This window comes from Talpa europaea, assembly GCF_964194135.1.
Source record: "Talpa europaea genome assembly, chromosome: 5".
NCBI lineage: Eukaryota > Metazoa > Chordata > Mammalia > Eulipotyphla > Talpidae > Talpa > Talpa europaea.
In genome coordinates this window covers 90,554,357-90,567,251 of record NC_140071.1, presented here as the reverse complement: position 1 = coordinate 90,567,251, position 12,895 = coordinate 90,554,357, and the positions used below count along the sequence as shown (strand labels likewise).

The window sequence follows — 12,895 nt, the reverse complement described above, 5'->3', positions numbered from 1 at the left end:
TTAGATCAAATGGGTTGTCTTCTTTCCAGATGAATCCATTTACTGAGGGCCTGAGAGCCTGGCAGAGTTCACTGTATGAAGAATAGATGTCCAAGGCCTAATATTACTGAATATAAATAAACACATCTACCAGGAAGCAAGGAGCCAGAGACTGCCACTCATGCAGCATCCTTCACAATAGCCCTTAACTCTAGTGATATTTGGCCCAAACTTGTCAATCATTCTGCCTCACTGAATAAAAGATAAAGACTGATACATTTCCTCTAAAGCTCACACCTCAGAGAGTAGTGTGAATAGAAGAAGCATCTTATCTCTTAGTCAAGGCAGAAACTTATAAGAGGAAGAATGCAAACAGAATTACAAAAGCTTCTCCTTTCTAGGTTCATGGTGTATCTTACTTTAGACTGGAGCATTATTTGCCTCCCAGAGTGATGGAAAAACTTGATTTATCCTATATTAAGGAAGAACTGCCCAAATTGCATAATACCTATGTGGGAGCTTCTGAAAAAGAAACAGAGTTAGAATTTTTAAAGGTAAGCATGTGATATTACTAACGATGAACTTTGTGCCTTTCTCTGCATAAGAAGTGTTGTAGGATACATTTAAAAGCTCAGGTGCTGATATTCTGCATTGTGTCAGCTCCTTTATTCCTGACTAAAATCATGGTGTTTTAATTCTCATTTTGTAAGAGGGAATCGAATCTCAACAAGGACATGTGATATTCCCAAAGTCAAATGGACACATATCTGGCTACTGATTCTGTTTTTATCCTATTCCACACTCTAGAAAGCCATATACATTGTAAAGAAGCTACTGAATATGGTGACTGACTGGATATGAGAAGCAAGTTAATACTAATTATAGAATTGTTTTACTTTGTTTTGTCTAAAAAAGACTTAAAATTCAACTGCATTCTCTGAAAATGGTCTTTCCACTAAATATCAACTAATTCACATAGCAAAAGGGAGTCAGAAAATTTGTTATATGGTTCCAGTTTCTACCATCATTTTCCTATGAGACATCAGATAAATAGTGCATTTACAGTCAAAAAAGATAATACTACATACACCTCCAGTGTGGAGAGCAAAGATAAAATAGTATTCTCTTGAAAAGAGAAACTTTTCAGAACATTCTCCTGTTTCAGTTCCCTCAGATGTAACAGTATGCCTTCCATTTGCTACTCTGTATTTAAGGGAACCACGTTTTCCAGCCCAATGAATAGATCTATGAAAGAGTTTCATTCACTGACTTCTACTATCTTTAGTCTAGGATTCATAACAGGAAAGACTGATTCATAGAAAGGCAAGGTGGTTTATGTTGAAGACATTAAGTTATGTACTTGGATATTTCCTTAGTTGTTAACATTTTTATATTTGTAGGAAATAAGTATCAAGCTATTATATTTTTATTAATAAAGGTAAAAGACAAATTGGCCAAATGGAAAGAATTTGCCTGGGGATTTGTAATCAGACCGCCTTAAATTTAAACTCTTATTTCAGCTAGCTCGGTGAACTTAGACAATGTCCTTAACCTCTCAAAGCTTCAGTTTTCCCCTTGTAAATATGCATAGTGTAATGCATGGTGGGTTGCCCTACTTCTAATCCTGATACTCTCTTTTTTTCTTTGGCTTTAGCATCTTTCTTCTAACCTAAGGAGTTTGAAGTCTCATTAATATACTTTAAGAAGGTTAGACTTCTGCCATAATTGTATTGCCTTGAGAAACATTTTTAGCTTTTTGTAAATCTACTTTACAAAATTTACATATAATAAATAATTTATATACAAACAATAATTTACATATAATAAATTTACCACTTTTCAATGGTTAATTCAGTGAGTTTTGAAAAATACACATAATTGAGTAGCCACCTCCATGATAATGATAAAGATTAACAAATTGTGGCCTATTCGTTTTATAAATAAAGTTTTATTGGTACTAGGCCATTCTTATTTGTTTACATATCATCTCTTCTGCTTCCACGTTACAACAGAGTTGAATAGCTACAACAGAGATCTTATGACCCACAAAGACTTGATATAGGACATTTCCAACAACATCAATTCCCTTCGCATTCCTTTGCAGCCTCTCCCCTCCACTCACTCCTCCTCCCTAGCAACTGCTGATCTGCTTTCTATCATAGTTTTTTCTTTTCTAGATTTCTTATAAAGAATCATATAGCATGCAGTCTTCTGTGTTTGACTTTTTTTTTTTTACTTAGAATAATACTTTTGAGATTTATCCATGGTGTGGCATGTATCAAAATATTTTTATATTGCTGAGTATTTCCCTTTGTACAGATATACAGAAATTTATATTACATACCTTTAAAAATTATAAATGTATATATTTTTTCACTCATTGAAAGATTTGAAGCAGCTATAAACATTTAAATGCACATTTTTATGTGAACATTTTTTTTAAAAGATTTATTTATGCATACAAGAACTGAGGTACAGGCCAGAGGTACAGGGAGGGTGAGAGGACTCACCAGAGACAGAGTGGGGAGCAAAACAGGCAAACTGACTAAAATACATTGCTGAGGGGAGCAGCGGGCGAGCCATGAGAGGCCTGCCGCACCACATGGGTTAGCTCCCTGTCCGGCCTAGGATTGAACTCATGCTGCAAAGGCTGCCGATAGCTTCACAGTGCTGTGCTTAATCCCTTGTGCCAGCAGTGAGGACTGTGAACATGTTTTTATTTCTTTTGAGTAAATATCTAGTAGTATGATTGTTTGTCTGATTAACTTTGTAAAGAACTGCCCATTGTTCCAGAATTAGTGGTACAGTTTTACAGTGCTACCAGTAATGTATGAGTGTTCCAATTGCTTCATATCCTCAACATCAATTAGTATGTTCAGCCTTTTTTATTAGCCATTGCAATAGATAAGTGGTGGTAGATCCTGTTTTTAATTTGTATTTCCCTATTGATATATGTTCTTTGGTGAAGTATCTAATAAAATATTTTGCCTTTTTTATATCAAGTTATGTCTCATTGTTGAAAAGTACATGAAATTTATATATTCTGGCTATAATTCCAGATCTGTTAACAGATCTGTTTTACATTTTTCTCCCAGTCTTAGTGGAATGAATTCTTACTAACATTTTGAAGAACAAAGGTTGTTACAAAAAAATTTACCAATTTTTCTTCTATGACTTGTGCTTTTTTTATGTCCCATCTAAGAAATCTTTGTCTAATGTACAATCAAAAAGTTTTTTAAGTTTTACACTTTTAGGTTTATGATATGTTTGGGGGTTACTTTTCATATGTTAGGTAAAGATTGAGATTCATTTTTTTGTCATGTGAGTATCCAATTGTCCAGCACCATTTGTTGAGAGGACTGTCCTTTCCTTTCCAAGTTAAACTATATTGGACCAATTTCTGTATCTCAGTGTCACTTTTACCAAGGTACATGTGGTATGTTCCAACAGGTCTGCCAAAGACTGACAGAATATGGAGTTCATTTTCATCGGGTGCACCCTGAGAAAAAGTCACAAACTGGAATATTACTTGGAATCTGTTCCAAGGGTGTCCTTGTGTTTGAGGTTCATAACGGAGTTCGCACATTGGTCCTTCGCTTTCCATGGAGGGAAACTAAGAAGATTTCTTTTTCTGTATGTTTTAACTCTTTTTTTATTAGATTTTTAAATAGGTATTGTCGATTTCAAATATAACATGTTGATGTTTTTTAAGTAAACTTTACACATTACTATTCATATTAGTATGTCATAATACCATTTAACTCTTGGTTATAAGAAATATTATCAAGGTTTTATTTGACTCTGGTTTTCTCAAGAGGTAATTTTTTAAAATATACATTCCTAAGCTGGTTATATGCTCAGTTAACTTTAGTTAAATTACAACCAAGTTGACTTCTCTGTTAATTCAGAACTTATTCTAGGGTACAACTTGTCACATGGGGAAACCTTCCTAATATATTTAATATAGATAATTATCTTAACCTCAGTGAACTTTATTTAGCTCAATAGTAGTTAGTACCTCATAGCAACTGTATTTGAATATCACTGATTCAGAGATTCACTGGATTTTATGAACTTGTACCAGAACTTGCTTTACTTTTAGGTTTTAATATATACTCTGTATGTAGATAATGTAAGAATTTGATCATGTAATAAAGTGATAAGAAATCCTAATTTTTAATACCCCTAATTACTATTATAGAAAAAGAAAATCACATTGCAAAATACATCAGATGGAATAAAACATGCCTTCCAGACAGACAACAGTAAGGTATGTCAGTACCTGCTGCATCTCTGCTCTTCTCAACACAAGTTCCAGCTGCAGATGAGAGCAAGGCAGAGCAACCAGGATGCCCAAGATATTGGTAAGAACAAATAAACTATTTCACATGGTTTCAGGGTATATGAATAACTTTCGCCACAATTTTTTAAAGAAATTCCATGTTTAGGATGAAAATTATGGGGAGGGTATATTCATATTAAATGATTAAATCATGTTTATAGAGATGTTACAAATGAGGCCAAAATTTCAACTTCATGTGTGCTTTGAAAACAGCACCTCAAATCATAAGAGGATACCTGTTGAAACATTTGTTTTGTGCATCACTATAGGCTAGCTGATGTAAATAAAAGATTGAATTACAGTAAATTGACACACTATTTGGAAACATACATTAAGCCATAATACAAAATAGAGGGTCTAAGTTTTAATAATGGATTATACTATAAAGACTCTGATCTGTACTACAAGAAAAGAGGAAGAACAGAGTCAGGAGTACTGGAGTGGTGGCACTTAAACTGGAATTTAAGGAGAAAAATAAATAGGTTGAAAATAAATAAAAGGACTTTTCAGATGAGGAAAGAACATAGGAAACAAGGCAGGGGGCAGGGAGAATATGTACCTGGGAAAGTAAGACACATTCCAAAACAGTTCTGGGGTGGTGAATTTCCCACCTGTTACTTTTACTTGAATGTATTCCCATTCTGAAACTGAAATGATTAACCACAATACCAATATAAATGGTCAGGAGAATGGTTCCTTTTGAAAAGGAACCAGCAGAAGAAGTTAATTCAGCTCTTTAAAAATCTTAATCAGAACTGAAATTTTTAAAGCTCATTCTGCAAGACCACATGTAGAGATTAAAGTTACTCAATATCGAGTCCTGCATAGATAGTAAATTCTTATAGCCTTCAGTGAAACACTAGCAGCAATTTGATTAGAAAGTTAATGAATAGCACAGATGACCTTGTGCAGCAGAGCCCAATGAATTATCTGAATTTTCTCACATCCTTAAAAACTTATGGAAAATATGTTCCCTGTAGTATTAGACTGACATAATGGCAATTAAAGAATAATGTTTCTCAGCCTTTCAGAATCAAGGTAGGGGTGGGGGCCATATGCTTATTTAACATGAAGTTTCTAGGAACCTGTCTGAAACTTGGTGAATCCTAATCTTTGGTATTAGGTACCTGGAATCTTCATTTTTACAGGCTTTCCTCAATAATGATTTTTATGCATGTATAAATACTGTAATTATGCTGTCAAGTAATCTCATTATTCCCTTTCTTTCCCTGCTTTGCTCTGCTAAAAAAAAAAATATGCTGTCATATATTTTCAGAGTATAATGAAATATCAAACTTAATAGCTAAATCAATATTCCTACTTGGACTAATAATTCAATACAAGCCAGAATTGAACAGCTGAAGGTGACATCATTACAGATATGGTATAGTATACCATAGTGAAGAGTAAGAAAATAAAAATAAGAAACTAATTTCCATTCTCAACATTTCTTATACTTAAGAACATATAATGCAGTAAAGAGCATGAACTCCAAAGCCAGGCTGCCAGTGTTAGGACTTCACACTATTGTGTATGTTAAAGCTCTGAAATCTTTGTATAGACACTAAAACTCTATGCCTTAGTTCCTATCTGTAAAATAAATATAATGATAATACCTACATCATAAACTTGTGAAGATGAATGGATTAATACATGTAAAGTGCTTTATAAATACCTGGCATTGAATAAACAGTCTCATCATCAACATCATTTTACCACTAGTATCACTAGTAGCCATATTAGTCATAAAGTAGATGAAAGACATTAGGAAAATAGCTGTCTTTTTGGAGTCTCCCTTTCTTTACCCATGAAGTGAGAATGCTGTGCATACCTCACAGATTTGACTGTGGGATCACAACAGTTATGTAGCCTTGTAGTCATATGTGCAAACACTTTAAGATGACAATGGTATTAGCTACCTCTTTTCCCAGACTTTACAAACCTTCACAGATTTATTTTCATCTTAGTATCAGCTAATAAGTAACTGGCTTCCTACATAATGTTCTATACCAGATAAATGAAAATAACTACTGTTATCTGTACGATAGTGATGAGCTAACAAAGTACTTCTCAAGAGTCATAGAATGTTAATGCTAGAAAGAACCTTGGAGACCAGTAAGTGCAAAATTTTACTAATGAGAAAACAGATTTAGAGATGATAGTATCTCTCCAAACTTTATAGTTAGAAGTCAAAGTAGACTGAAATCCTGGTCTCAATTCCTAATCCAGTATTCTTTCTACTTGATGAGTTTCCGAACAACTGATTTTCAGTTGTTAAATTGAAGATTAATAATCATTTATTGCACACTTACTATTTGAAAGATGCTGTGCTAGCTGTCTTGTAATAAATGAGTCCCTCTCTTCAAAAAAGCATGCAGTTGAGTTGACAGTAGAAGGAAGTGCAGTACAGTACAAGAGACCGTACAATAGCACAGAGACTAAGAAATACACATTTTCAGACTGAGTGTGGAACCCGCAAGACTTTGAGTCCAAATTTGAAAGATTAGTTTCAGGATGTAGAGTTTTTGTGGTGTCCTTTCCCACCCTGGCAGTCCATGTTGGAGTTATTTCCAGGTGAAAGGCAATAGGACAAAACAGATAAGTGACAAATTTATCATCTTATGCCATGGATATATGCAGTTATATATATTTAAAGTTCCTATCCAAGAAGCAACTGTGAATGAATTTGAATAGCGTAACCCATGATATGTTTGCAAAATATATATAAACTGAACTGGCTGTCATTTCTGCTAAAATTTGGCCTACAGTTTTTTAAGATGAAGAAATCTACTGGTTGCAAAGCATTTCCTGATAATTATCTACATAAGACTCAATTTGTGTCTTTTATTAAAAGCTGTTCTCAAAATAAAATCAAAATAATGCTATCTGCCCGCTATAACTCTGAAATTTTAAGTTAAAGATCATTCTGAGAGTTTTAAACTAGTCTTCCATTTTTGTGCTTAACGATTTCAGAGAAAAAACATTGAGTTTTCCTGTTGACAATGAGATGTGTTTATTTGAGCTTCATTCTGATGCATAAATATTAAAACATTCATTTTTTTCCCTATCTCTTTATACCTGAGACAAAATATTGATTATTAATGTTCCTTGAAATTAGAAGATTAATGAAACAGAATCTCATGCTCTAAGTCAGCAGTCATTTCACATTTTCTTTTCAAAAGGTAGTTTTTGCAGCTGTTTTATATAGTGATCAAATTATATCCTTATGGAGTGCCACATAGTTGATACTTTCCAGGGGGGGAACGGGTGCCTTGTGATGTGGATTGCTAACGCATGAACAGCTAAGTCATTTGACATTCTGTGCTCCTGGTCCTTTACTTATATGAAAATATTTTGATCCTAAAATCTGTGATAAAATGCTTTTTAAATAGCCTCAAATACTGCCATGACCTTGGATCTCACCAAATAGAATGCCTAAGCGCTTGTTTTAATGCATTTTTAAATTTAGCCTGTAAAAGAAGACTTTGAATGCTTACTTAGGAGTGAAAAAGAACTTAAGCATAAAGAGTAAATAATGAAGATTATGTTAATTAACAGAAACCAAAGCAGGGATAAGGCAGATAATATTTGATTCTCACATGGCTCCTGTGCCTCAGTTAAGTCATGACGTCTACAGGCAGGAGAGTGGGATTGGCATGGTAGTGAAATAGCAAAAGAAATAATTTGATTTAAAATTTTTATTTTTTGGATAATACTTTTTGAGATATTTTTACATACCATGTAATTTATCCATTCAGAGTGTACAGTCCCATGGTTTTTAGTGTATTCACAGAGCTATACAACACCACAGTCTGCCAAAAGCTTTTAAAAATATAATAGCCAAGAACTTTCTCTCTGGGCAAAGCTCTACTCTGCATAGCTTTTTTTCAGGCATGTTCTCACCATGTAGGCCTCTCTGGGTTTCATCTTTCCCTCTCCCCATCCTTGATTTACTGAGATTTTATCAAAAATCCTACTAGATTTGAAAATTTTTCTGTGAAGTATCATTTTCATTTCTAACTGAGACCTGTACTTGGGAATGTGGATCAGTAAGCATGAAGTCAAAAGAATATTAGATCCTAGCGAATCACTAGATATAGTGGGAAATGCTGACTAGGCTCTGGTGATATGAGAAAATTGAAAGGATGGAGAGATGGTATGAAAACCAGGATCTTCCAGCCTGCTTTTAAAAACCCCTGATTGCCATACTTTGGAAACTACCTACTTAGGCTGGCGATCAAAATGATTAAAAACTGCATGCTGTATTTTATTTATTAAAATAACTTCTCATAAAGGTACTGCAGTGTTTCCATCATGTAAAGCAATCCTATTTCCTTGTAGAGAGAGCTTCGTTTAGGAGCCTGAATCTGCAAGCAGAGTCTGTTAGAGGATTTAATATGGGACGAGCAATCAGCACTGGCAGTCTGGCCAGCAGCACCCTGAACAAACTGGCTGTCCGACCTTTGTCAGTTCAAGCTGAGATTCTGAAGAGGCTATCCTGCTCAGAGCTATCGCTTTACCAACCATTGCAAAACAGTGCAAAAGAGAAGAGAGACAAAGCTTCATGGGAGGAAAGGCCTAGAGGGATGAGTAAATCATACCACGATCTCAGTCAGGCCTCTCTCTATCCTCATCGGAAAAATGTCATTGTTAACATGGACTCCCCATCACAAACCATTGCGGAATTGATAGGAAAACCATTTCACCAGATGGCAAGATCTGATACAGAATCTTTGGCAGGATTCACAAAACTCAATAAGTAAGAACATGATTAACCCAAACTCTACATATTTGTAAATTCTACATTTCATACTTATTTTTGCTTTGACGTTTTATTATTTTTGACATATTTTTTTACATTGACACTTCCCCCTCCTACCTTCCTTTTCCTTCTTTAGTTCAAAGTCTGTTGCAAGTTTAAATAGAAGTCCTGAAAGGAGGAAACATGAATCAGACTCCTCATCCTTTGAAGACCCTGGTCAAGCATATGTTGTAGGTCAGCATAAACAAGCTTAACATTCTTTCTCCCATACCTCATGCTCATAGTGTACAAGAAAATGTTAATTACCAAGAAATTATTTTTGGTTCTGTGTCCTAACTGCCAAAACTACTTATGAATATCAATTTTTAGGCTACTTAAAATACACAGAGTCAAAGTAAAAATTGGTTTAACAAGTTGCTTTGTGGCATAGACTATTATCTTCACTTTCTCTTGGTCGCAGTTAAAAGCAATGACAGTCTTACTGAGAGAACCCAAACAGTCTGGTACCATGGCTTTGGATAGCCTTCCTTTGAATTTTTCTTAAAAGCCTATAAGATCAACTCCATTATTGCTATATTTTTTGAAGAGAGGTTTATTTAGGGGTACTTTCAGTTTAGCATGAATGGAATTGTTTTAAAAAACAGATAGTTTTATATAATATGCTATAATTGGTAGGTAAAATTTTTAACTGATTTGGTTTTTTAGAAAGTCTCCCTGCTAACTAGCACCTATTAAGTATAAAAGTTGTGCGTGTTTAAACACATAGTACCTTATAGATGGTTTGGGTTTCATGTTGCTTTATGTATCTAAAGGGAAAATGTACTTTTTAAAGGAAATCAATCTCTCAAAAGAGTACGTATTTTAAACACAGAGGTTTGAACTACTACTCAGTAGAAAACAGGAAAACCAAGTTATCCTCTTCTGCTGGTTTTTTTTTTAATGAAATAATAATTAACTCTCCCTTAAACCCAAAGTTTGTCTTTTAATCCTAATTATACAAAGTTAATGAGCATTTTCTCATCCTGTATCAGTTGGAGAAAATGGAATCAAAAGAGAACTGTGTGCCATATCTGATCAATATTTATGGAACATGACATTACTAATTAGACTTCCACAACTTTGAGAGATTATACTCATCAATTTAAGTTCAATCAGTTGAAAAAAATTAAAATATTAAAGGGAAAATTTTATCATATAGGTAACCCTCTGTTAAAAATAGTCTAAGACACTGACCCAATCTTTTAGAAAATTCTTTTCAAAGTATGTTCCTATAAATGGAATTTATATGATCTTATAGATTATATAGCTCTATATAAATCTTACAGTTTTTAAACTATTTTCATTAAGACTTTGGATTACATAAATTTCCATCACATATCAGATTTAGAGTAGTAAATGTTCCCCCCAAAACATAGAATAAAACTTACCCATGAAAGAATATTTACTGCCTGCATTTGTTTTATCCTTAAAATTATTCATTCTTATCAAGCACTGTATTTTCTTTTAACATTTGAAGAATTCTTTTAAAACTCATTTACATCATTTCATACTTGGCATCAAAATGTCATTGTCAAAAATAGTACATTTGTGCTTATTCTACAGAACAAAGTTGACATTAAAAATAGTAAATATGCCCATTGTGGCATGTTTTTCTGAGTGTAAATAAAATGTTACTTCCTTAATGTTTTATTAATTTTTATGGATTTATCAAAAGAAATTACTTATATAAACTAATAATTTAATTTATATCACAGGAATGACTTTGCATAGTTCTGGAAACTCTTCATCCCAAGTACCCTTAAAAGAAAATGGTAGGTTTATAAAATGTTTTCCCCCTCATTTCCATCATGTCTTTTCTCTTGTACTTTATGAGATAGTCTTGGACTTAATAAAGAATCAATTCCCTGCCAAGAATTTTAGTCCTCACACTGGTGTAAAAGAACAACTATAATTTTTAGCATCCTGGTGATATGATGGGACCTGTAGTGTAGGCTAATTTTGATGAACTAGAAAAATGGCAAATTAGAACTAAGGACACTAATTGGGTAACTAAGATAGTAGTTCAGGTAAGACATAGCTAAAAGGAGTTTTAACGAAGGCAGTTACTTCTAAAGGGGTGTTTGAACTGCATTTACAGAGCAGTGGGGGCATGCATCCAGACCAAGGGTGTGTTGTGATCCAAGACATGGAGACATGTGAGGAAACAGTAGGTTCCAGGAACTCTAACACTCTCAGTCAGTATGGATGCTAAGGGGGCCAGAACAGAGCCTGAGAACTACATACAAAACTGTTTTGTTTTGAGTCTTATCCTAAGCATCATGGGGATATTTTGAAGGCTTTCAATGTTCAGATTTGTAGTTTAGAAGCAGTCAAAGAATGGTCTAAGTTGTAGTAAGAAACTTTGTGCAGTGACTTGAAAGTATAGTGACTTCAATGTCAGTGGGTTTAAAGCATTTAGAATTTAGGTTATAAATTGCTTTCATGTCCATTTGATCTTTCTAGCAACTTTCATAGGTACAAAGAATTTTTTTTTAACCATGATACACCATTTTTCTGCAAAGATATTTGTCTTACCCGCAAGAACTCTTTAAGAGTTGAAATGAGAAGTCTGATGAGAAAGAATCAAATATGCTAGTCAGAAGTTTTACTATAGTTAAACCTGATGAAGCTTTAAGTTCTAATTTTTCTGAAAAACAAGGCGGAAGTGAAGGCATTAGAGAGTAGATGGAACTATATGAAACTGCTATTTTTGTAGGTCAAAACTGTCAAACACCAGGGTGCTACTTTATATAATTCTCATTTTCTAAAACAAATATGCTCACTAATTCTTCAAAAGAGGAAAATTTTCTTGGGAGTACAGTTGTGTTAAAAAGTAAAAGTATACACAATGTTTTCAATACTCATTTTTTAAAACTTTAAAAAACATAAGGTCATATCATGAAAGAAACAATGAACTTTTTCTTAAGATCTTAAGTACTTAAGTTAGTAACCTAAATTACTAAGATCCTGGTCTATAGCTTTATAATGCTTCAATGTCTTAACATAGACTGAATTTTGAATACCTCTGTACTAAAATAGCTCAATTATTAATAGATCCCCAGTGGTAATAATCATAACAGTTATTGATTGCTTACTGTGTGTCAAACACTATTTTAAGCACTTTATTTTTCTCATTTACTCCCTACAACAAACCAGTGAGATGGATGCCAATGTTACTTCCCCTTTCAGAAATATGAAGCCAGAGCACAGAGGTTAAGTTGTGCAGGAGGTTATGGAGCTGGCAAGTGCTAGAGCCATGATCTGAACACCGGGAATCTGTTTGCCGGCCCCATGCTTTCATTTACCCTGTACCTGACCTTCTGGCATAATAATGTCTAGTAATGCCTAAATAGTAGGTACTATTTCTCCAAGTTAAATTTTTGCAAGAAGCTGGATAATATCTATTCAAAGATGAGAACCTGAAATGTATAGGTTTTGATGGAAAAGAATGCAAGTTTTACATTGGCGATCAAATGAGCAAAAGAGGATAGTTTCTCTGCTTAAAGAAGCTTCATCTTCTTACCTGCCACCTGCAAAGGAAGGGTCAATCTACCTTTCAATAAATGTCTCCCCGTGGCAACTTGCAGAAAAAGCTGTTCAGTGCTGAATTAGTACTCTGTTGGGATTGGATTTTCACACAGAGCGTGGCAAACATGTTTTTCCAAATAAAGTAACTAAAGATCAAAAAAGTAAAACTACTACTGGCCCAACAGTCAAATAGAGCACCTATATTATAATTTCAAAGTTTTCCTGCTGGTCTGGATTGTTAGAAA

General features: G+C 34.0%; 1 protein-coding gene across 1 annotated transcript in view; it reads left to right on the top strand.

Moving 5' to 3' along the window:
• The window catches only part of PTPN13 (protein tyrosine phosphatase non-receptor type 13), a gene marked incomplete at both ends in the record, with an annotated part of 165,822 nt that overhangs the window by 75,114 nt on the left and 77,813 nt on the right, over window positions 1-12,895 (top strand). The window contains 6 exon segments of the mRNA XM_084234234.1: window positions 381-533; window positions 3,430-3,612; window positions 4,181-4,343; window positions 8,663-9,080; window positions 9,220-9,317; window positions 10,838-10,894. Of these exon segments, the coding sequence (XP_084090360.1) occupies window positions 381-533; window positions 3,430-3,612; window positions 4,181-4,343; window positions 8,663-9,080; window positions 9,220-9,317; window positions 10,838-10,894 (1,072 nt within the window).